This window comes from Alligator mississippiensis, chromosome 5 (genome assembly GCF_030867095.1).
Source record: "Alligator mississippiensis isolate rAllMis1 chromosome 5, rAllMis1, whole genome shotgun sequence".
Lineage (NCBI taxonomy): Eukaryota > Metazoa > Chordata > Crocodylia > Alligatoridae > Alligator > Alligator mississippiensis.
In genome coordinates this window covers 69399805-69423375 of record NC_081828.1, presented here as the reverse complement: position 1 = coordinate 69423375, position 23571 = coordinate 69399805, and the positions used below count along the sequence as shown (strand labels likewise).

Below are 23571 nucleotides of genomic sequence, written 5' to 3'. Positions count from 1 at the left end.
ACTCAAATGTCTTCAAGTCACTTGAGACAAAATGCTAAAAAACAGATATCTGGACACTTCTGAAACTTTAAAAAATGTCCTAAACATGAGATCTGTTGAATTCAATTCTCTCTTTCAAATAGCTTATGAATCATCAGTTTCTAACAAAAAAATGTTAGAAATTTGCCAAGTAGCTTTAACTATTGCAGAACAAAAGAAAATGAAGCTACAGTCTGCCTTTTAAGCTTCTTCACAGTAAGTAATTTTCATGACCTTTGAAACAACTCACCATATCCCACAGTATTTTTTGTATTCTTTTTTGTATTCTGGCCTACAGTATTTTTTGTATTCTGGCCTACAAAAAATATGAGATTATGAGAATATGAGATTAAATCAGGGATGAACAAAATGACAGACAAGTTTTTTCACAATAAAATTAGGTATTTGGAAACATTTTTCCCTTTCTTTTTCTTCTAGAAAACTTTTAAGGAAGTATGGGGTGAGGGGGGTGGGGAGGAGTGGAAAAAAAATCACACCTCCACATTAAAATAACTAAGTGGATAATATCCTATACTGTACTGAAATACAAAATACAGAGCAGTCTATTTCATATAAATGCTTACTTTGGGGAACTGAAAAGAAGCTATGCACTTTGCCCAGAGAAAACACCACTCATTAACTATATGAACGGATTGCGCTAAGCTTTTAGGACCTCATTAAGGCTGGTTACCTTACTTCTCAAAGCACCTTATGCCTCTAATGCAGCCTTGAAATTGACAGGTTCTAGACAACCCAAGATTGCTTTAGAAGCCTGAAATTGCCTGCATCTAGTGAGTTTCACCAATCTTGTAGTTAAATGGAGTACAATTAGATTACAAAATAGACAGTGGGGTAGAGAGTTATAAGCCTATGTATTTAACCACTAATCAGATAACCCATATCTGGTTTAAAAAATTGGGAATAGAAATATGCAGGGCTATGCAATTAAGCAAATTATAAACTTATCTGATGTGCACATAAGGATATAGACATATGTGACAAAGTGATAAGAGTATATGCTGTTATGATGTAATTGTTAATTTTGCATGCTCCTACAGTGATATAAAAGAAGCAGAACCATTACAACTTTAAACATATTACATTCAAGTTTAAAGTAACAGTGATTTAGCTTATTTATATCCATGAAGGACTATGGAGATGTAACAATTTTATCATACTTACATTTATGCCTTCTACTTCAAAGCCACAATTCCCCCCTCTCTTTTTCAAGCAATTAAAACATGTCTCTCCACAGCCTACATATAAACTAGGTATAACTTTTTGTACCCTTGCTCTTTTATTAACACTTACTTTTTAGGATTTGGAAGGAAGGAATTTTTAATTGCTAGATTTGCTAATAGATCTATTATTACAGTGAAGTTAAATAATGTAGTATTCAAAATTCAGCATGTTTCTTAACCATATATAATCAAAGCTTTTTCAGACTTAATAGTTTATTCCATTACTGAGCAATGTTTTAGTGAAGCTTTAGCTAGTTAAGACTCAGTGAACAGTATGAAAAAGGTCTCTAGGGAAAACATGCAAATGTATGCAATTTTTTATCATAGCTGCTAATTATTATCCAGTCTACACTTCCAAAAATAGTAAAAGCTTAAGAATTCCTTCAAGTTCCTACAACAGCCATTTAATCTTGAGAGCACATTCCATGCTTCCTAACTTTATTCTGTTTTCACTATAAATAGAGTAAGAATGGTGTCTTAAGGATGCTTGCTATTCTAGTCTCTCTCTCTCAATACCAGTATTATTCAGCAGTAGGATTTTGTTTCATATCAGATCTTCACTGTATGTCTGAAATATGAATTACATTCTGCAGTGGGTTGTTTTTTTTTTACTCTGTATCTAATTAACATCACTGTGTTTTAGTACTAGTCTTCTGGTACAGTATTTTAACAGCCCAAATTGACCAAAATACAATATTTTCACTAAATAGTAGGAACTTTTCATTGTAAACAATCCATTATTAAAAGGACCTGGATAATCACGAAGTAGTATCCATATTAACTGCTTCCTCTAATGTACTGAGAGAATTTAAAAACATAAAAATGCTTTTTATTTCTACAGCATTGATTCTTGCACAGCAATCCACAGAAAATTATAACAGTGAAAGATCTATTCATTTTTCAAATAGAAGTGCTGACTTCCTGGGTTAGATTCTGACCTCTGGCACCCATGTGCATGCCAGGCTTTGGTTTTATTACCTTATATTTATATATGGATGTAACAGAGATCAGAGTCTGGCCCTTAGGATTTATCTGTGTCGGAAAAAAAAATTAAAGACAATATTACCTGCCAGCCTACTATGTGGCTATTTCAGATTTTTTTTTGCCAAGATATATTGTGCTGTTAGACACAACCCTAAACAATGAAGGGCTTATAAGTCACTGCTGACCGAAAGAAGCAAAACATTACAACCCTACCACAGCAGCTCAACTGTGTGGGCCAGCATAAGATGGAGAAATCCAAAATTACACAAACTCCCTGCCCTTCCTTGCCAACTTGTTTGAGGCATGGGAAATGGGAAACAGGGGTCACAGAAAGCCATGCTCAGATTCAAGCAATTAGTATACCATGCAAAGTATAAGGATAATTCTTTTTATTCTTGTGTGTAATTTTAAATGGTCGAATATCACCACAGGGACATTTAAGTTGACTCTATTCTATGGGAAGCCATGATTGTAATGCACACACAGTGACCCAGGTTGCTATGTTTTACATCAGCTGATATTTTTGTACAGCATGCAGGTTCATGTCTATCTATAAGCAGTTTTAATAATTAAACCTAGAGGTCATAAAATGTTGATCAGTGAAGCTAAGCAGAAAGACAGGCTAAGTAGAAACATGTAGAGGTTTTTTGCCACCAAGCCTATTATTAGGCCATCCAATAGCAATAAATGGTCCAAAAGGACCCAAACATAATGATTCAACAAATGCCATTACTAGAAGGGAAAGCTAAAGGAGGAGAATTCTTTGATAAATTACAGATAAAAAGCCAATCATATATTGAAATCAAACATCTACTACAACATATTTTAATTTAATTGCAAAAAATATTTTTTGTCCTGATTTATGATTTTTTTTTTTAAGTAGTAGATATAGAGGTAATTGCATAATAGCTCAAAATAAAGTCTTACTGTTGTATATTGTGTGGGGGGCAAGGTGTGTGCACACGTGTGTCTATCCGTGCGCTAGGTTCTGAGAGCCGAGCAGGGGTAGGCTTACCATACGTTCGGGTTTTCCCGGATATGTCCTCTTTTTTTGGCTAGGGGGCAGGAGCTGTGGGTAGGGGGTAAAGGGTACCTCCAGGGCTAGGAGGAGGGCAGGGGGCTGCAGATCACGAGCGAGGGGCATGAGGGATGTAATGGGTGACTGTGGGTTGGCTGTGCGGATCCATAGGTCAGGAGTGAGGGGCAACAGAATGGGCAGGGGCCGAGGACCAGCATGCCATTGCCCCTCCACCATCATATTCCCCCTACCTCCCGCCTCCCCCATGACTGGTGTCCTCTATTTTGAACCGGGAAATATGGTAAGCCTAGCAGGGGACATGTGCACAGAGCTCACCTGGGCTTGGCACTGCAGGTGTTGTCCTTACCCCCTGCCACATCTGGCCTGCAGTTGTCCCCATGGTGCTCCATCTGGGGCCAAGCCCTACTCACTCCCACCCGGGGCAGCCCGCACCATTCTCCCACCTGCATCTGCTCCATGCCTGCCAATGGTACTGCCCCAGACCTGCCCAGGCAGCGCGCACTGCTTCCCAGCAAGGCTGCCTTCCACCCCACTTGGCCGCCCACAGGTGGCTGCTCATCACACCAGGCAGGTGGAGTGTGTGGAAAGCAGCCAGAAGCTGGAACCTCATGCACTGGGGCAGGAGCTACCCAGCTGCAGCTTTCCCCCTGCCTGCCGCCATATCCCCACTCTACCTGCTACCCAGAGCACTGCAGCAGGGGCAGAAGGAAAAGGAGCTGCTGACAGTGGGGGAATCAAGTAGTACACAAGCAGCTGCAACAGTGGTGGGAACAGGCCCGCAAGGGAGTTGTGCATACTGACCAAGACCAGGGCCAGGGCCAGTACTGTTGGTGTGTGTGGGCCACAGCATGGCATGGGCTGCCTTGGGCAGGGTTCAGCTCCCTGTGGAGGGGTAGCCACAGGCCAGATACAATCAGTTGGGCCAGATCCAGTCTGCAGGCCATAATTTGCCCACACCTGGCATACAGCAGTGTGATAGCCCACATCCCACTGTGTCTTAGTCATAGCCCTGCAACCTTATTGCTCAGTGCATAGCCCCTGACCCATGCTCTTCAAGCAATAACCTCTTCCTTTCTGTCAGATCCTTTTCTTTATTGCACTGTATACTCAGTACTGAAGAATAGCTAATACAGAATATGTTCAGGTCAGACACTGAACAGGGATGCCACAAATCCTCTAAAACTAACATCTGAACTTCAAACTGAGCTCTTACCCTGAAAAGTAGCTTCACAAAAAAAATCATAACTTATGAACTATTTTGTAAAACATTTGGAAAAAATAGATTGAAATGTTATAGTGAATTTTGTTCTCTTTTTTTTAGATTTTCTTGCAGTAAACTGTGACACAGATATCTTGGTTCTGCCCCTCAATCCAAAACTAAGGTTGTTTTCCATGACTTAATCTGTGCTTGCAAAGAAAATTGGCTATTTTAGAAGTCAGAACACGTTCTGCAGCATTCTTTCACAGATCAGATTTTGAGTTTGTCTGCAATGAATCTTAAGTATGAGGCTCCTAGTGTGCCTATTTTTGCCAAGTTTATCCTTGTGACATAAAATATGTTTCTACAGTTTTAGAAATTAAAGTTCCAATATTTATATTAGCATAAATGTTTAGGGTAAAACTAATTTAAACACACCAAATAGTGAATCCACTACACTAGACTCTTTAAATACAAAACCAAAAAGGAACAGGTAACAAACTTACAATTTATTGTGTCCATATATCAAAAAGATCAATGCTGTTTGTACAAATACCAGTGAAAACTAGCTAACTAAAAACAGACGTTACACATTTGCAACAGACTGCATCGTTCTCATCTAAAAAGGGCCTGAACTATACAGATTCTTAGGCGCATGGTTAACATTATGCATGTGGCTAGTTCAGCTGTCAATCACAATAAATAAGATCATTTATGTCCTTAAACACATGCATAAAGGTTTGCAGGAGACCCATTCATATGTTATCAGTTACAGTTTATCAGTTACAGTTATCACTAGAGATTCCCCATGACAGAAAGTCTGCTGCTGCAGAAGGGGACTTAAGGACTTCTTAAATCCCATTTGCAAGCATTTTATTTAGCCTGTGGTCAGAGATCTACTTAAAGCATGCAGTAGCAGGGGGGGGAGAAATCACAGGACGCTCAAAATGCCCAGAAGCATTTTCATGGCCTTTTCACAGCAAGGCCCCCCTGATACTGATTTGAGCCCCAGTGGCTCCACCTCTCACCGCTGACTGGCTGAGGGGGCTGCTTTTTGTGTGGCTGCACTCCTCACTGTTGATTGGTGGAGAGGGCCACCTTTCAAGTAGCCCCGCTGCCCTGCCGCTTATTGGTGGTGAAGTGCAGCGCTGCACAAAAGGCAGCCCTCTCAGCCAATCAGCAGCAAAGGGTGGAGGGGTGGCCACCATCATGGCTGCTCCCCTTCATGCCAGTGGCCTCCCCCCACCCCTGGCAGGCTGCAAGGCTGGACCACAGTGGCCACTGGCTCCCACTGGGGAGCCAGCATTTTATTTTTAGTAACTTTTTTTCCCCTGCAATTCCATGCAAAATTATGGGGAATGTCATTTTTCATGATGATAGCAGAAACCACATTTTTTGTGGCTTCCATGGAAACTGCTAAATCATAAATTCAGTAGATCCATACCTTTTGTGTTAGAATGAAAATTTAAACACTAGGCCAAATTCTTGATACCTTTATAGATGACAGTCTACCCAACTTGTGAGTGTACTTACCAGTTTTCATGGGTTGATTGCAGTATAAAGGTCCAATTCTGCAGTCATTTTTCAGTGGCTCCACCCCTCAGTCCTGATTGGTGCAGAGGCCCCATGGAGAGGAGGCATAAGGGGGCAGCCACAATCTTGATTGCTGGCTGACCTTCATGCAGCCCCACCCCTCAGTTTTGATTAGTGGAGAGGCCCCAGCAGGAGAAGGCAGGACAAGGAGGCAACCTCCCTCTTGTTTGCTGCCCTTTATGCCACCCCACCAGCCAGCACCTTTCCATCCCAGCAGCAAGGACAACTGGCTTCCACTGGGAGACAGCATTTTCTTTTTGTTAAGGTTTTCCTTTTGCAGATTTCGCAGATTTCACAAAATCTGCAAAACTGCAAATCAGGTAGGCTGCTATTAATATATATGGGCATACCAGCAAACAACAAAACACACCCATTGTATGCAGTACAATCCACAAGTTTCTTTTAAGCCTGGCTCTAGTCAAAAATAGTGGATAGACAACTCTGAAAGTCATCCCAACTGAGCCCACATAGCAAAGTCACAAATCAAAGGAAGAGACAGAAAAAAACCGAGAAGCAAAAACACATGGCTCATTCTTTCTGTTGTACAGTTTCCAGGGCACATTGTCTCTCTGCTGGCTTGTCCACTTACTACTAGCTTTTCCCCTTCCTCATCTGCTGTCTTCCTCATACACTGCCTCTTCTCTTGTGCAAATCTGAAGGAATCTGCCATTTTCAACAAAATAAATCTTTCAAAACAAAAAGTGTTTATAGGATCCTGAAACTGCCATTGAGTGATGGCTCTACACCCATCAAATTAAGAGCTCTGTAAAAAAAAAAAAGAAGCAGAACTGCTTTAAACCAGTGAATTGTAATACCTTTGTTCTAACTGTTATGTCCCTTAGACCATATTTTGTTCATAGCACCTCCCACACAACCTTTGAATTGATTAAAATCCCTTCCAAGAGCGGAATCTGGTCCTTGGAGCCCAAAGATACATCCAGAACAAGTCAATCTTGGTTATCCTGAGCCTGTTGCAAACACCCCTCATTCTGAAAACAGAGGCACCCAAGTCAGAAACATGGTACTGAACAGGTTTTTCAGGGAAAAACCCAAAATGCAATTAGTATATAGCATATCTCCTGCTACAAAGATGTCAAATTCATCCAGCCCCACTCCACCCCTAAAGGATTCCAAATGTAGGGTTCTTTGGGGGCTGGATCCAGACATGGTGTCAGTAGCAGAGCAAACAGCTGTAGGCAGCCACACAGGCTAACGCAGCAGCCACACATCCGCCACTGCCAATACACATCTCCAATGGGGCTCCATACCATGGATTTTGAAAGCAGGCCCCATCCCAAAATTCCCAACCCCTTTAGCAGCCGCATGGGCCAAATGACTGGGCTAAACTGGGACTGGTCCCAGGGCCATATGTATGATACCCTTGTGCTAGTAAAACCAGACTTCCTCAAAATTTAGACAGCACCATAAAATGCTGCCGATACATTGCAAATAGCTGCCTTCTTAAAAATTATGCCCCAGGTTTCAATATCATAGCAAGGCTCATAAAGCAAAAACTCGATTTGGTGCTGTGTAATTGTTAGAGTATGCACATTAAAGTTTAATTGCTAACTACGACCCTGGCTACCTCTTTTAGCATAAATATCACAGTAGTGCAAGGATTTTCAAAGATTTATGCTCCTGGGTTCTTGAAAAGATCTACCAGCACTGTTGTAATGCATGTCTGACACAATTGATCCATCGCCTACAAGTGATGTCCACCTGAGAATATCTTTTGTTTCTCAAGGTCATGTGCAACCTGATACAGTACTCATGAGTGGTCTTTCCATTTAAAATATGCAAAAGAGATGCCAGGATTTCACCCAGAGACCATCTTGTTTTCAAATATTAACTCCACCAATTTTCTGCAGGAATCTGAACTAAACCTGCTAGGCAGTACTAACAGAGATGCTACATTAACTCCAGGCACAGTGCCTCCTGAACTGTTCAGGTACATGGCTTAGTGTGATATATGCACAGTACCACACTAAACTGGCTACATTTAGCCAGCAGCACTATTTCTGGTACAGGGGCTGGGGGCTGCTTCAAAACCCAACATAGTATAGCCAGCTTAGAGCACATTGGCCTCAGCATTGTATTAAACCAACTATTGTACTATTGTATTTTCTCATATACAGCCTGCCCCTGAATAAGATATGCACTTTGTTTTTGAAAGGCAGAATGAAGAAAAAAGGGATAGCAGAGAAGAGGCCAACATTTTTGTTATCTGTTATTGAAAATATTTAATGTCAGAACAACTCTGCAACGTAAGTATGGAACAATAGAAATGAACACTCTCCAATAGGAAAACCTAACTCGGGTATCCAAAAATTAAATACTATTATTCTCCACTTCTCTGAACTTCCAATAACTTTCAAACAAGAATTAAGGATCAGATTCTACTACCAATATCAACATTCAACATAACTACTCCAGTAGAATCATTATTAAATACGAGTAACAGTGGACAAAAATGGGCCTCAAGTAATTAAAACTTTGAATTAGGAAAACACTAAACTATTCCTACGGATTTCAGTGCCATTTAAATATGTATTTAAGTGACCTTTGTGAATAAGGATGCTTTTCTTACTTAGCAGGGAGCCAAGTTTTCCATTTCCCATGGAAAATTGGAAAAAAACCACAGATTTTCTCTTTTAACTGAGAAAAACACTGACTTTAGATTTAAATGGAAAAATATGTGGATTTTCCACTTTTGCAAAGAGCTCTCTGCAGGCTGGCAAGAGTTCCAGCCTGCAAGAGGGTGGGGGGGAGCAGAAGGAGGTCAGGCAGGTAGAAATGCCCTGTACATGTGTGCGCTCACACATATACATAGCCTCCAGGCACCCTGGAAAGCACCTCCCACAGGTAAGTCTGGCAGAGGGGAGGGGGGATTGAGGCCCCCATTGGGAGGGAGTTTGGCAGGGCTGGGGCTGGAGCTGCTGCCCAGTCAAGGTGCTGCATTTGCAGCCATAGGGCACTGGCGGGGAGCAGAATGGAATCACAAGCAGCTTGTCTGCACTTCTGGGGAGGCCCTGGGGGGCACATGCCCCCCAGGTATGTGCATGGGGTGGGGGCAGGCTGCCCTCCCCTGGGGCCTACTCAGCCCAATGGGTGGGACCCAGTGTGGCAGAGAAGAAAGACTCTTTGCTACTACAAGACTCACACCACCTTGGTGAAGCACCCCCCTCTCACCTGTCAGCAGAGGGGGTGGTGGCACAAAGTTGTGCCACCTGCTGCTGCCGGGTGGGCACAGGGGCACTTCACCAGGGCAGCACAGAGCTTGCAGCAGCAAGGAACTTCACCACCCAACCCTGCCCTGCCATGCCGAGTTCCTCCCACTGGGCAAGAGGCCCCAAGGGGAGGGCAGCAAGGCAGGGAGCCCTAGTCCACCCCGCCACAGGCTCTGCTCTGGACATGGCTACCCACATGGGAGGGGGAGCCAGGCTCCATGGATGGAAGCTGGGGCTCAGGCACTGATGTGGGGGGACAGGGGACTGTGGACCTGGGTCCCTAGCCCTGTAGCCCTGGCAGCTGGGGGCCCCCTCTGGCAGGGCTGGAAGGGGTGAGAAGACTGTGGGGTACCAACAGGGCTGAGGGGGCTATGGCTTGGGAGTAACTTGTGACTTGTATCCTAGCGAGCTAAGGGGGCAGAGGGAGCTCTGAAATTCCATAATAAAAAAACCCAAAATCAAATTTATAAGTACTTAGAATTTATTTTATTATAGTGATTGAGGCACCAGTAGGCTTCCAAATTGCTTTAAAATTGTAAATATATCAATAAAATATTGTGATAGATAGAGAGAGAGTAGGGCTGTGCAAAATGTTGCCGCATGTTTTGTTTTGAACCTGTTTCAATACATTTTGAGCATGAAACAGCGAAATTGAAACTAAACTAAAAGCATCAAAACAGCTTCAAAACAAAACAAGGGCACTCAAAGCATTTTGAAAGTTTTGAAATGTTTTGAGTTTCAAAGCAACCCAGTGGTGGAAAGCAGGGGAGAGCCAGGGCTGCACTCTGAGCAGCTCCACAGCCCCATGTAGCTCAGCCCAGCGGGGAGTGCAGCCCCAGCTCTGCCCACCTCCTGCCACCAGGCTGCGCTCCGTGGGGCTGGCAGAGCCAATCGTAGTGCAGCCTGGTGGCAGGAGGCAGGCAGAGCCGGGGCTGCATTCTGATTTGAGCGCACCCCCAACTCTGCCTGCCTCCCGGCACTGGGTTTAGCTCCATGGAGCTGGGCACGTGCTGCACCTGGTGCTGGTTCCAGGCAGCAGCAGCAGCCTGATGTCATCTGGCGCAGATCTGGAGACCCGCACCCCCGGGAGGAGTCTGGTACAGCCCTGCAGCCCTTCAGGGGATGCAATCCCCCAGATCTGTGCGCCGAATGACAGGAGTCTGCCGATGCCAGTAAGTGTCACAAATTTTGCTTTCAAGACTTTGAGGTGCAGGTTCTGAGAAACCTCTGCACCTATCTCCTTGAAACTTGGCAGGCTTCATGCCCTCAGAAGGCACTACCATCCCTGCAATCTGCATCCAAATCAGGCAACAAATGACAATATTTTAGGTATTTTCATGATTCCCCATTATAGCTTATGGGCAAAACATCGAAACGAGTCGAAACAGCGAAAGTTTCAACGAAATGAAATGGGACAGTGCTTCGAAACAGAATGAAACAACAAAACAAAACACTGTCCTTTCAAAATGGCAAAATGAAATGATGGTGTTTTGAACAGCCCTAGTAGATAGCTAGATAGTGCTATTTCATTTTAAACATGGATTTGGGTGTTTAAATCAGAGAATTTTAAATTTTTATCAGAGAATTTGTGATTTTTAAACAGAGAAAACCAGGATCCCTGTTAATTAGGATGCCAATTGCTACCAAACTTCAGTGTTCAGCACCTCTGAATCAGGCTACTTTTATTTAGGTGCCCAAATAGCATTGTAGAAACCAAACATTAGTTGAGTTTAAAAACCTTGGGTCTGAATGAGTAGTGAAAACTCATATTACTTTGGTAAAACTGATCCACTAGATTCTTATCTGCTTTTGACTTATTTTTTAGGCTATTTCTTCTTATGAATTCACATATTACAAGTTTAAATTCTTTTAAATAGTTTCATATTTTTTGAACAAATAGGGCACACAGACTGATCAAAAAGCAGAGTGAAGTAATATTTTGCTAATGGCAACAAAGCAACTATACATGTTCCAAAATGTCTCAAACCGACAAAAGGGTGTGGTTTGTTTCAAGTATTTACAGTATTTAGAGCGTTAAAGCCTATGCAGCTGAACGCCAGTAATAATTGCAGCACAACTCGAAACCTGCTTTTACCAAACATGTAGCTCTGCCAAAATCTATGATGGCACCAAGCTGCTCCACTATATAATGTTGTACACAAATTATTCTCAGGTATCCACATTAAAAAACAAAAAACCACCACACACTGCATAATCCATAACTTGGTTTGACACCAAATACTATTACCATCCACATTATAACTCTCTAGTGATTAAATTGTGAAAAGAAATATGTAAAGAACAAAAACATAATTACTGTAAGAATTATACCAAAAATTCTCTCATCATTAAATAGGTCTTCTGTTTAGTACCATTATATATTTTATTCAGACAAATAATTACTCTCCAGAGGAGGTACTCACCCAGTTGAGCGTACAGGTTGTAAATAAACCTTTAATTTTTCCTTAAGAATGTTGTCAATGATTCTCTAACAATATCTGATATAAGCTATAGTGAAATAATGTCCCTTTAAAAGTCCATGTAAACTCTACACTCCTTCTGAAGAGCAGCTTTTCAGAATACCCTTTAGAAGAGCTGAGAGCACTTTGCAGGATTAGACCCTAAGATTTATAAATAGCTGCTTGTCTTTTTATTTGGTTTGATTTTCAAACAGAAGACTGCAAAAGGGTAGGGGATCTGTTAACCATAAGCCCAGAGGCCTTTCAGTATGCAAACAAAACAGTGCAAGTACTGCTCATAAAAAGAGAAGTTAAAAAAAAAAAAAAAAAAAAAAAAAGGGAATCAGAGTTCTGTCAGATAACTAACTATAGCTTTGAGAAGACAGTCAAGCAGCTCATTTAGACATGCAAGATTTTAGGATCTCAGTGAAAAAAATACAGGCAATTATACTTATACTTGCAATCTTGTAATGATGATCATGATACAGCATGATAGTACGACTTGAAGCTTTTTATCCTCATTTTTAATTCAAATGGTGAATTATTAAGACAAAACAAAACAAACCTGAGTCCATATGTCTAGAGCTTCTTCGAATTCCATTAGTTGGTTTCTACATAGAAAAAAATACAAATAAAGAGACATGAATAAACTGATTTCTGTTTTTGAATACTGTGTTCTTTGTATTTTGGTAATCTACCAGATAATCTGATTTTTTTTAAACATTCGTTTCTATTCTAAAGTTATCTTTACCTGTCAGAAATAGTATACTTTGAAAATTATTTTTAGGGTTATTGATTGTAATAAACTATTTTATAGTGAAAAACTACACTTTGGCATGGTCTGCCTCTGGGGAAGTTTAAGACAAGAAATGCAGTGAGACAGGATGTAAAAGAAGGTACTGTTGTAGGGGGGTGGGGGGCGCTTTATGCTGTTCCTGCTTCATACCAAGGCTGGTAAGGCTGTTAGCAATCCTGATACTGAGACCCTCTCTAAAAGGAGCATAAATTGGAAATCCTCCCATGAAATACTAAACTATTCTATTTTTAAGGTACACACAATATTCAACATCCAAAGTACCCCACAAGCTTGAGGTTTATTTATATGTAAGTTCTGATTTGTAGCTGTTTCACAGCTCTCCACATTAAAGTAGGCCCCCAAGAACTTTAGTGAAGAATATACTGCCTCAAACTTGTTTCAACTAGTAGCTTGCATGAGGGCTCATGCAATCACAGCGCATTTTTTTCCTGAGCCAAGTAGAAAAAAAAACAACAGATGTAGAACAAAGGGTACAATTATTTTCCTCAGAATATTTGCAGAGTCCTACTGGTATAGGATAAGCAATGAAGAAAGCCAGAATGATGCATCCCTGAGCATAGCCAAATTACTTAGCACTGACGGCTTTGAAGACAATTTTGAGTTTTTGAGTCTTGGGCTATTTACAACCATAATGGAGAGAAAAATCACTGTTTTCAGCTGCAATGAGAAAAGAGGATACTATATTTACCCAAATCCAAGATAACTTTAAATTTAAGATAATCTCCCAATAATAAAATTCTATCATGGAAAATTATAAATTTATTACAATTTTACGTGCCTAGAATCTAATTATTGGAGGGTTGTCTTACATTTATACCCAAACCACTACCCCTTACCCCCCTGTACCTATAACTGCCCTCAAAATCTGCTGCCCTGCCTGCCAATTGCTCCCCAACCCATCTGCCACCTGCCCCTGCTGTCTGTTCCCCCACCTCTTGCCCCGCACATGCTTGTGCCTGACCCCTTGCCACTTGCTCCCCATCACTCTGGTGCCTTCCTTCCCATCACATGCAAAGTAATGGGGGGGGGGGGGGGGAGCGATGAATAGAAGAGTTTGGTGATAAAAGTACTTTCTTCTAAATACTGCCATTTCTAACCTGTACCCTTCCATTCAACCTGAAAACCCACCATCAGCCATAATGGCTGTAGGGAGGCTAAGATAATTTTACTCCAATAGAAATTCTGGGGTTTATGAAACCAAGAAAAAAAATCTTTTCTGTTGGACCAAAAGCCAGACCCTCAAATTCAGGGCAGCCTTGTTTTACACTGACACATGATTCTGTATCTACTTTTCAAAATTAGAGGCTTTGCTGTTTATTCAGACAGACACTGAGTGGAAAGAAGCCATCGTGTGGGACTGGAGAAGAAAGCTAGGGAAAGGTCCATATGTGGGTAGCAATTTTTTTCTGTGGCCAAACCCAGTGTGGCAGCTGTTGGTATAGCAATAATTGGATTCACTAGAGAAAAGAATAGAGTGTAAAAATATAGCAAGAATAACTACTGGAAGAGTCTGGAGAGATACTAACTGCTTGTTCTCATGTTATCAGTAGATCTTACTGATATGCTACCTAGATTATTTTCCTTTCCTTAAAGGTTTGTCCTCATTTACAAAAAGGGCACTTTACAGAACCCTAAAGCTGAATTTTACACTCAGTTTAAGGCATCAATGCATGGCCAGAATGGTACAAAAGGGCCCTGTAACAAATGAGTTTAAGGCTCCAAACATTTTACATTCTACATAAAAGTCAGTAGACTGTGACCCCCATCAAAAGAAGGACCTTCTCTTACAGGCCTTTGTAATCAAGTCATGGCAAGGAACATGGGGAGAGAAGGGATTAGATATAATTAGGGTAAACATTTTCCTCATTTAGCCATGTATGTACACACTGTCATTATCCTGACACAGTTGAGCAACTCTGTCCATAAAACACAGTAAGCAATTTTCAAAACTGCATGAATTTCATGTCCAATGATGAATAAATTTAAGCAAACCTATCAAATTTTAGATTCTGGTATTTAATAATACTAATGCATAACAGATATCTTTAAGGAGAAATATTTATAATGTAAAACAGGCAGCACATGACAGAAAGTGAAGTAAACAGGCTGCCACTGAGTGTCCTATTATACAGAGCACACAACACATATTCTCAAGTGCATTTACAGCACAAGCCACTAAGTTCTCTAATCATAAATGTAAACCCATGCTGCTGTTGTGCTAGTTCAAGGTTTTACCCCTTCTCTCTCCACTCCTTGAAACTCTGACAGTGTTTCTTTATGCTTCTAGCTGGATCCACTGAATGGAAACAGAATATTTTTATACCTGTTTAATCTTGGCATCTACATTGAAACTATCAATAATGGTAAAAACTAGTGCCGGCTATAATAGCCTTTTAGGGATAAGGACACTTGCCAAGGAGAGGTTGAACTGAATTAACCATCCTGTATACATAGGCCAATGAGCACTTGTCAGAAGGTAGTTTTTATTCTCAATATAGCAACTATGCGGTGGAAACTCAGTGGAAATGTGCAACAACACAGAAACTAGCCATCTTAATTGTATATCAGTGGTTATTAACAGTCAGTGTTAATCCTCCTTTACATCTGTCATGCCAGTAATAATTGTCATTTGATTTGCAATGCCTAACTGAGACATGGTTAGGAAAGCATGCAAGCATAAAAAGCAGCTAACATATCCAATAATGTTATTAGCATTATATACATAGTGCTAGTTTAAATCACAAAGCTGCATAAATTGCTGACCCAAAATGAATGCTAGGAATATACTATGGTGCCTTGGATTTCAAACACTGTCTCCATCTTGCCAAAACAAGTGGAAATTACAGCTTTTTTGTCTACTGTGGCAGAATCTGCAGCAAGATATCTCAGCTGCAGTGAAACTTTTGATGTTCAGAAAGTTTTGTAATGACAGATCACATGTACCAACCAACTTCTCTGGACATTAGCTAGTCATTTCATTATTTTGTCAAAATTATATAAAAACTATGGCCACTGGTTGCCTCTATGACAAGAATGGAATTTATGGGGAAAATCTGCTTTCTTCTGGAAAATTTCACAGAATTTGGTAACCTGTGGAACTGTACCCATTTAAAGTACTAGCATAATAATGTAGCAGAATTTCTAAGTTTTAACTCAGGATAGTTTCATCTCCATTTTTAGATTTGTGTCAGAGAACTGCAATTAGAGATGGCCCGAACTTAAAGTAACCATGTTATTTTATATTTTCTCTTTCCTTGTATCACAAACATTAACAAATCTCCATAGAAACTACTTTAAACACACAGGCGTCCAATTGCTAATGCATGCACATGGAGCAATTTCTATTGCTAGTTTACACAGTTCTGAAGAAATACGATGTTAACTACAGAAAAAAATATCTATGGCAATGAGCAATTTGTACGTAGCAACAAAACAAGTACCATATAAAATTAAAAACGAATCCTTACCTTGTGTTTCAGAGTCCCGTGTTCTGAAACATAAGTAAAAATTGGCATTATCAGTGGCTGTACATTTGATCTTTTATATAATAATGTCAGTCTGTACTGTGCTGCGTAAAAACACACTACTGCTGTGTTTTGCTAACCGATACCTGTAATATGTTTCAACAGCCCCGGGGCTGAGCTAGTTATTGTTTTGCTAACAGTGTTCCCTCAGCTTATTGGCTCCTCAGGTAACAGTGAATCAAAGTTGTAAATGGCTTGTTTCTGAGTTATGTGGAATTTTCCAACAGTTGCATGCCAAACAAAATTAACTACATCTTTATAAATGATTATTACAAGTTTCAAACCCACAGTATAAATGTTCGCAAATTCTGAAGTTCCTATTCACAAGTCTAACTTGTACCTCTTCTCATTTTTGTGAGAATTCACAGTATTCTGCACAGCTGTTAAAACTTATGTCTTTAATTTTGAAGTTCTCCAAGTTTTATGTACAGTACTTGGATTCTTAACCTTAGCATTGCATTAATATACTTTAGGGTTCTGTTTTGCTTTCTGGGTGAACTTTCTCCTTTTCTTCCATTTAAGAAAGAAAAAAAGAAAAAAAAATTCTCTGGATTATCACAATAACTGCATCAGTGTGTCAATGTCTGTGTTCAAACAGAAAACCACACATTCCCATGAATTCAGGCAGGACTTTATGGAATGTGTGATCTGATCAGCATAAACCCATTCATGCACTCAAGATTTTATTTCAATGCCTTATCACCAAAATGCAACAGCTGTGTTTATTTCTATGTGCTGTTCTCTAAAACTATGCGTGCGGTTCAGTAAGGAAAATTACATGCTGCACATGCCTGGTCTGTAAAATATGGTAAGGCACACATTTGTCAATGAAAACCATATAGTAAATAAGCAAATATGAAATTTTAAATCCCAGATTTTGATTTGCTAAAGCTAAAAAAGGTATCTGAAAGTTTAAAATATAGAACAAAATCATGCAATGGTTAACATTTTATTAAAATACAAAGTTATGTGTTGACAATAGTAATAATATAAAACAAGAAAACCCAGCAGGAAACAGGAAGGATCAAATACTTGCCACTATAAGCAGTACACGTTTTCTGCATGTAGGAAGTAGTAGGGAAACTTTTTTTATCATACTTCTATCATTTTAAAAAATAGCTGCAAAGATTTTGTTCAGCTTTCCCAAAAGTCATTTACTTTTCTGCAGTAAATAAGCAGGGAAAAGAAATTAAAGGAGTTGTTTTGAGATTATTAAAGGGTAGGGTTTTCCACAAAACTATGGTAGGTGCAAACATTCAAAAACCCCCCAAATGGAAGCACTCTAAGTATTGCACTTTACTCAAAGTGTTCTAGATTAGGCAGGAACTAAACAGCAAAGATTTCACTGCTTGCAGGGGTGTAACAATCAGAGCCTGCCTGTACTGGCTAAGGCCACAGGCTGGGGGCACTCCCATGTGCCACCCAGGAGGCTCGTGGAGAATGTCAAGCCCAGTTGAGCAGCCAGCCACCCACAATGCGCCAGTACAGCCCCTCTTCTCAGCCCTGCCACCCCACCAGCTGGCTGCTGTCAGTGCTGGCTGCTCAGAGGTGAGGGGGAGGAAGGAAACCATGTCAGTGCTGGCTGCTCAGAGGTAAGGGGGAGGAAGGAAGCCATGTGGGCTCACAACAACTTGCAGGCACAAGTCTTGGGGGGCAGGGGTAAACAGAGGAGGGTCAGGGCTCGACCTGCACAGCAGGGCTAGAGACAGACATTCAAAAATCCTGAGCCTGAATTCATTCAATCTTTGTAGGTTAGTCTAACGTGCCTAGATTGAATAAGTTTGCCATTGCACAGACATTCTCTCTGGACTGAGGAATTGCAGGCACATGCCTGCAGTGGCTCAGGCTAAAAGCTGGGTGGGGAGGACACTGTAGCAGCCCTCCCTTCACTTCCACACTGCTGAGCTGGGGGGAGGCATGGCCAGGCCCTGTCAGGACCTCTGATTAGGTAGGGGTTTAAACCCTCACCATGCCTGCACAGTCCCAAGCTTTTCCCTGCTCGCTGCTCAAGCGGCAGGAGTGTTGCAAGACTCCGGCCCCCAGCTAGCACAGAGGCAAAGACGGGTGATGGGGCATACAGTGCATGCATTTGTTGATGATACTGAGCTTTTCAATCTCCCTCTCCCTGCTTATTCATACTTTTTACAAACCTAACAGGAGAGGGAGCCAGCAAGGAGCTAATAAAAGTGTTTATCAGCCCATCAACAAAACAAAAGTCTCTCTCATTAGTTCAAGCTCTTCTTAAACAGCTTTTTCCAAAGAAGGAACGGGGAGACATTACCAGCTGACCTGCTGATTAGCTCCAAAAATCCCTATGCAGATACTGTTCTGTCTGCTTGTCCCAGTGAAATTAGAGATGCACACACACACAGACACCTCTCAGCATTAGCTAGCACACCACATGCCTAGGGTCCATGGGGCTGGGGTCCGTGCTGCAGGAGATGGGAGGGAAGGATCCCTGCTTGAGCAACAAGAAGCAAGCAGCCTGGGAGTGGAGAGGAGGGGGAAGCCAGACAGACCCTGCTGTGCCTGTAGTCTCCACTGGAGCTCTGGCTAGGTGGGAGAGGGGTGGGGCCAGCCCTGTTCTCTAGAACAGAGAGCACAGCCAAACACAGCCAAGCACAGCCCAGCCCAGTCCAGGGCTGCAAAGCACCTGGGATGCTGGGGGACTCTGCTGGACTCTCAGGAAGGGGCCTGTATAAACCAGTTTGACCCAAATCAGTTAAGTCTGATACTACATTGAAACAAGTTTATCTTAAACCAGTTTTGGCCATTTTGAAACTGATTTACGTGCACTGAACATCTGTTCTGTTACAGGTTTAAACCAGTTTCTGATCACTTAAATCAGTTTATGTGTAATATCTGTCCCTAGCCCAGGGGGATCCACTCCCTCTCTCCTTCACCCACCTGCTCCCAGTTCCTGGAGCAGTAGAAAGCAACACATGGCTATAGGCTGCAGCTGTCAGGATGGTGGTGGGTGGGGAGGGGATAGAAAAGAGAGGCCCTCTGCCATGGTGGCCCCGCCTCCAACTTGCAGGCTCAGGTCTTGCAGAGGAACCTGCATGGCAGGGGGGCTCTGTTCCTCCACTTGCCCACCCCCAGTGCCCAGCACAATGAGAAGCCACACACACACAGCTCCAAGACACAGCTTATGGCAGGCCAGTAGGTGGCACTCCTGTGTTGAGCCACCCACCTCAGTGCGCCCGACCACCTTCCACGCTCCAAGTGCCTGCCTGGGGGTGCCTCACATCTTGCCAACCCCCTTCCTGGAGCACACTCGCTAGCCTGGGAGTAACATTGCCACCACCCAGAGATGGGCTTCATTCTGGCTCTGCGCACCCTGGGAAACACAGGCCTAGTAGCCCTCAAGGGTACTTGATTCACTTCAGGAACTTGGGATGCTTCTCTCAGTCAGAAGCACAAGTAGTGGTCTCCCTCAGTCAGCCGAACCAAGGGGACCCCAAGACATAATCTAGACCCACTCCTAATAAGTCTCCCATGCTAGGTACAAAGGAGAACTTTATTCGTTACAAGGGGTAGGGTTGGAATAGGGTACAGGGTACAGCAATATCAGAGAAATCCCATAGAGCAAACTGGCATGGCTGGGTAGCCTTTGATCACGCATCTGAGTTACTGCAAGCTATATATCTAGTTAGAGCTCAGGTAGCTCACTCACAAGTATCATCCAGAGGCAGGTGGAGATTCCTTCTGGAGGCAGGCAGTTCCTTGATCATGGGTTTTGAGAGAGAGAGAGAGAGAGAGAGAGAGAGAGAGAGCAAGTTTCAGATGGTTCAGCTCTTCTCTCTCTCTCTCTCTCTCTCTCTCTGAGTCTTCCTCATGGCTGCTGCCCCCTCCTCCTGGGCAGTCCTTAACTTATACAGCCCTTATGACCTCATTTACTTGGTCCAATGGAGACCAGCACCTGTTGGCTGTCAGCCAACCAATTTGAAATGCATCACTAGTTGCTGGGCAGACTGGCAGTTCCTAGCTCCTGAGGGAGCCCAAGCCCCTCACCCAGGTATGTGATGCCAGTCATATAGGCAGAGGGAGCAGGTTTCCCCCCTCCCTCAGGAATGTATCCAGCTCAGATTACCTAAAGAGATAGGGTAAGGTGTGTACCCTCTGTAGAGCCCATCTTAACCAAACTGTCACAGAGCAGAGTTTTTGGGGAGAAACAGAGGTGGCCTTCTGCCACACAGCTGTCCTGAGAGTGAGGCAGGTGGCAGGGGGATGGAGCCCCCCTGCCATGTGGACCTAGCCTGCACCCACCCCCAAGCCAGCAAGCTGGGGGGTGGCCTGTGCAGCAAGGGGCTCTGTCCTCCTCCTCCACCCAGCTGCACAGAGAAGGAGAGAGCCTTTTCTATCTCCTCTCTGTGACAGCCCAGGGGCAGGACTGGGCCAGCGGTCACCTGGAACAGATAAATATTGGCTGAGGCTAGTAGCCTGCCCAGTGACGGGCCCCTGGTAGGGTTGCCAACCCTCCAGGATTGCCCTGTAGTCTCCAGGAATTAGGCATAAATCTCCAGAAGAATGCTGAGAATCACCCAGGAGATAAATGATAGGACATTCATTAAAATAAATATTAAAATGTTGAATCCGATTTATACAGTAGTCCAGTGGGGTTTTAAAATGTAACAGTAATGTTCATTTGCTTTCCTGAAGTAATGACTCATTAATGTCATTATATCATGTGATAAACCTCCCAGAATAGATTCAAACAGAGTTGGCAACCCTAGCCCCAAGGATGTCAGTGGACTGCGACCCACCTTGATGTGTGATGGGATGATGTAGTACAGACTTCAAAAATGCACTCTAACCTAAAGCACTTTAGCCTGATACCACATCAATCCAGGATTAACTTAGAGCAGAATCCACCATTTTTATAGCACTCTATGTGCCATGAACACTGTTTAGTTATGGCTGTAGAGCACTTTCTATGTGCTTATCACACTAGAAGTGTAACATCTGTAACTATCCTATGGGTAGTGTGTGTCCAAATGCACTAAAAGTCGATACAATTTTGGCACTTACATCATTTAGAATCCCTAAAGGCAAAACTCCCTTTTCTCCTGTATACCATATCCACCAGGTATTATAAATTACACTAAAACTGCACAAAGCCACTTCTCGGTAAGTAGCTTAATAATCATAAATATTTACACACACAATTAGAGGGGGTAAAATTTGTTGTTTTAACTTTTATCTTCAACTACCAGATGCTCTTAATACTGGAATTCCAATAAGTCTCTTTTTCTGTCTTGGCGTGAGGAAAGTTTATTTTAAAAGAGTTGGGCTTCACAGATGACAGAAGGAAGTCCTTCTAAAAGACAGTGCTGCTCAGTAAACAAAACTTTTTTTTAATGCTTGCAATTGTTCATTGCTCCTTTTTTGTGTATATCATAAAGAAAAATCCAGGACTGAATTTCAAAATTCACAATAACATGAGTCCAGCATCACAATGTTTGTGATATACTGAAGGAAAAGAACCTGAATACTGACTTCTAATATTTAGGACTAATAGTGATGCAAAGAAATCAGTAACCTTGGAAGGTAATAAAGATTCTGTGTTAATTGCATAGTACACATTTTACCCAGAAAAAAGTTTTATGGAGATAAAACTTCCATGACGTTTCGGATGTTCAAAGTAAATACTGTGTTATTCCATTACTCCAAAATAACAAAGATGCTGTTCCTGAAAACTATGGCCAAAATTGTAAAAGTGTAAACAAGTATAACGCTACTGTAACTCTGCTACATCACACCAGTATTAGACCCACAGCAGTTCTGTCTACACTGAACTAGTCTCTCTCCATCAAACCTACCTATCATCTAAGAGCCACAAACTAATCACCTGATAAATACTGCCCCCACAAAAAATCTCTCATTAAAAATCTCTACATCTATTCTAAACAACTCTACAGTTTCATTCTTTCTATCCTATATCCTCTATGGTCCTTATGAATTGCTTTAACCTGGGCCTCTTGATTTTGTGTTCACTGGCATATTTTTTGCTTCATCTGTTCAGAAATGTTCATACACACCTCCTACAACATCATACACTCTGTCAGCAGAAACTATGCCATTTAGAGATCTGGATGTTAACACGCTAAAAGCAAATGCTGCTATTAACTGGGATATCCAATGAAGCTCTCTTCTGTCCCAGCATTTCACTGTTGCTGTGATAGTGCTTGTTTCAAGTGTCTCATCTCTTCCTCATGCTTCATTTTGGAGGTTCCAAGCAGTCAGATTTGTACTCATGCCTTCTGACAAGGTTCTTAAAATGGTTGCATCTCATTCCTACTATGATTCATACCAATTGCTTTAGCACTGCATTTCCATTAAGTTTCACTATTTTTTTAGTAAAGAATTCCAGGATGCTAGTATGAAACATACACAGTGCTTGTCATTTTAAATATCACTCTTCGCTAATCACTTGAGTACAAGGAAACTTTAGGACTTGAGTACAATAAAAAATTAGGAAAATTAATCAAAATGAAACTTGAATCAAGTTTAAGTAACCTGCATTAAACATGTGGACTTTTTTTTAGAATTAAAGGCTGCTTATTTTGCTTATTTTTTACTTTAATACCCAAATGAATTAAGTAAAGCTAAGGCCACATTGAATCTGGATAAGTGCATCTATAAGAAAAATTAATGCAATTTAATCTACTATAAATTCATACTTTTAGTTAATTAAGGTTCATTTTGATCCATAGTGCTCTGCAGGCAAACTCAAGTACATGGGAATCTAGAGGTGATTTTGGCCAATTCCTGACTTTTTTTTCCAGCATTCACTTTAAATAACCAGTGGGTCCCTCTCATCCAGTATCCTGTCTCTGAAAGTGGCAAGAAGTAAATGTTTTAAAGGAAAACTATATAAACAGGGCATGTGTGGAGTAGACTCCCTGGCTGTCATACCTTCCCTGGCATCAATTATCACTGGCTTAGGGATTTCAGAACATACATTCCTGACTTTCTTTTCACTAGGTCCCAACAGACCTGTGCTCAATGAACCTATCTAAACTATGGATCAGCAACCTTTTACTAATGTAAGCCACAGCTTGTAATTGGGCTACCATTCCCCTCAGAAGCAAACTTATTGAACAGAGACTGCAGGGAGGAAGAGCAGCCCTCTACTCAAGCTGGAGCAGGAGGAAGCAATTGGCCCACCACTAGCAAAACACGGACCAGATCAAACAGCTAGGGATTGGTGCATCCTCAGTAAAATGCAAACTGGAGCAGACATTTACAGGCCTAACCCAATGCCTTTCCAGGCTGAATCCAGCCTGCAGGCCATAAGTAACTGACCCCTGCCCTAATCCCTTTTTGAACCTGGGTATACTATTGGCCTCTACAACTTGTGACAACCAGTTAACTACATACCATGTTAAAAAAGTACCATCTCTGGGCGTTTTAAACCTGCCTCCTGTTTATTTCACTGTGTGCCGTGAATTCTTGTATTCTGAGACTG

At 41.8% G+C, this 23571-nt stretch overlaps 1 protein-coding gene across 1 annotated transcript in view; it reads right to left on the bottom strand.

Annotated features, from left to right (window-relative positions):
• Window positions 1-23571, bottom strand: part of VAV3 (vav guanine nucleotide exchange factor 3) — a 318958-nt gene that overhangs the window by 81580 nt on the left and 213807 nt on the right. The window contains exons 18-19 of the mRNA XM_019479355.2: window positions 16044-16066; window positions 12325-12370 (exon numbers count right to left, since the gene is read on the bottom strand). Of these exons, the coding sequence (XP_019334900.1) occupies window positions 12325-12370; window positions 16044-16066 (69 nt within the window). The remainder of the gene's footprint in view (window positions 1-12324; window positions 12371-16043; window positions 16067-23571) is intronic.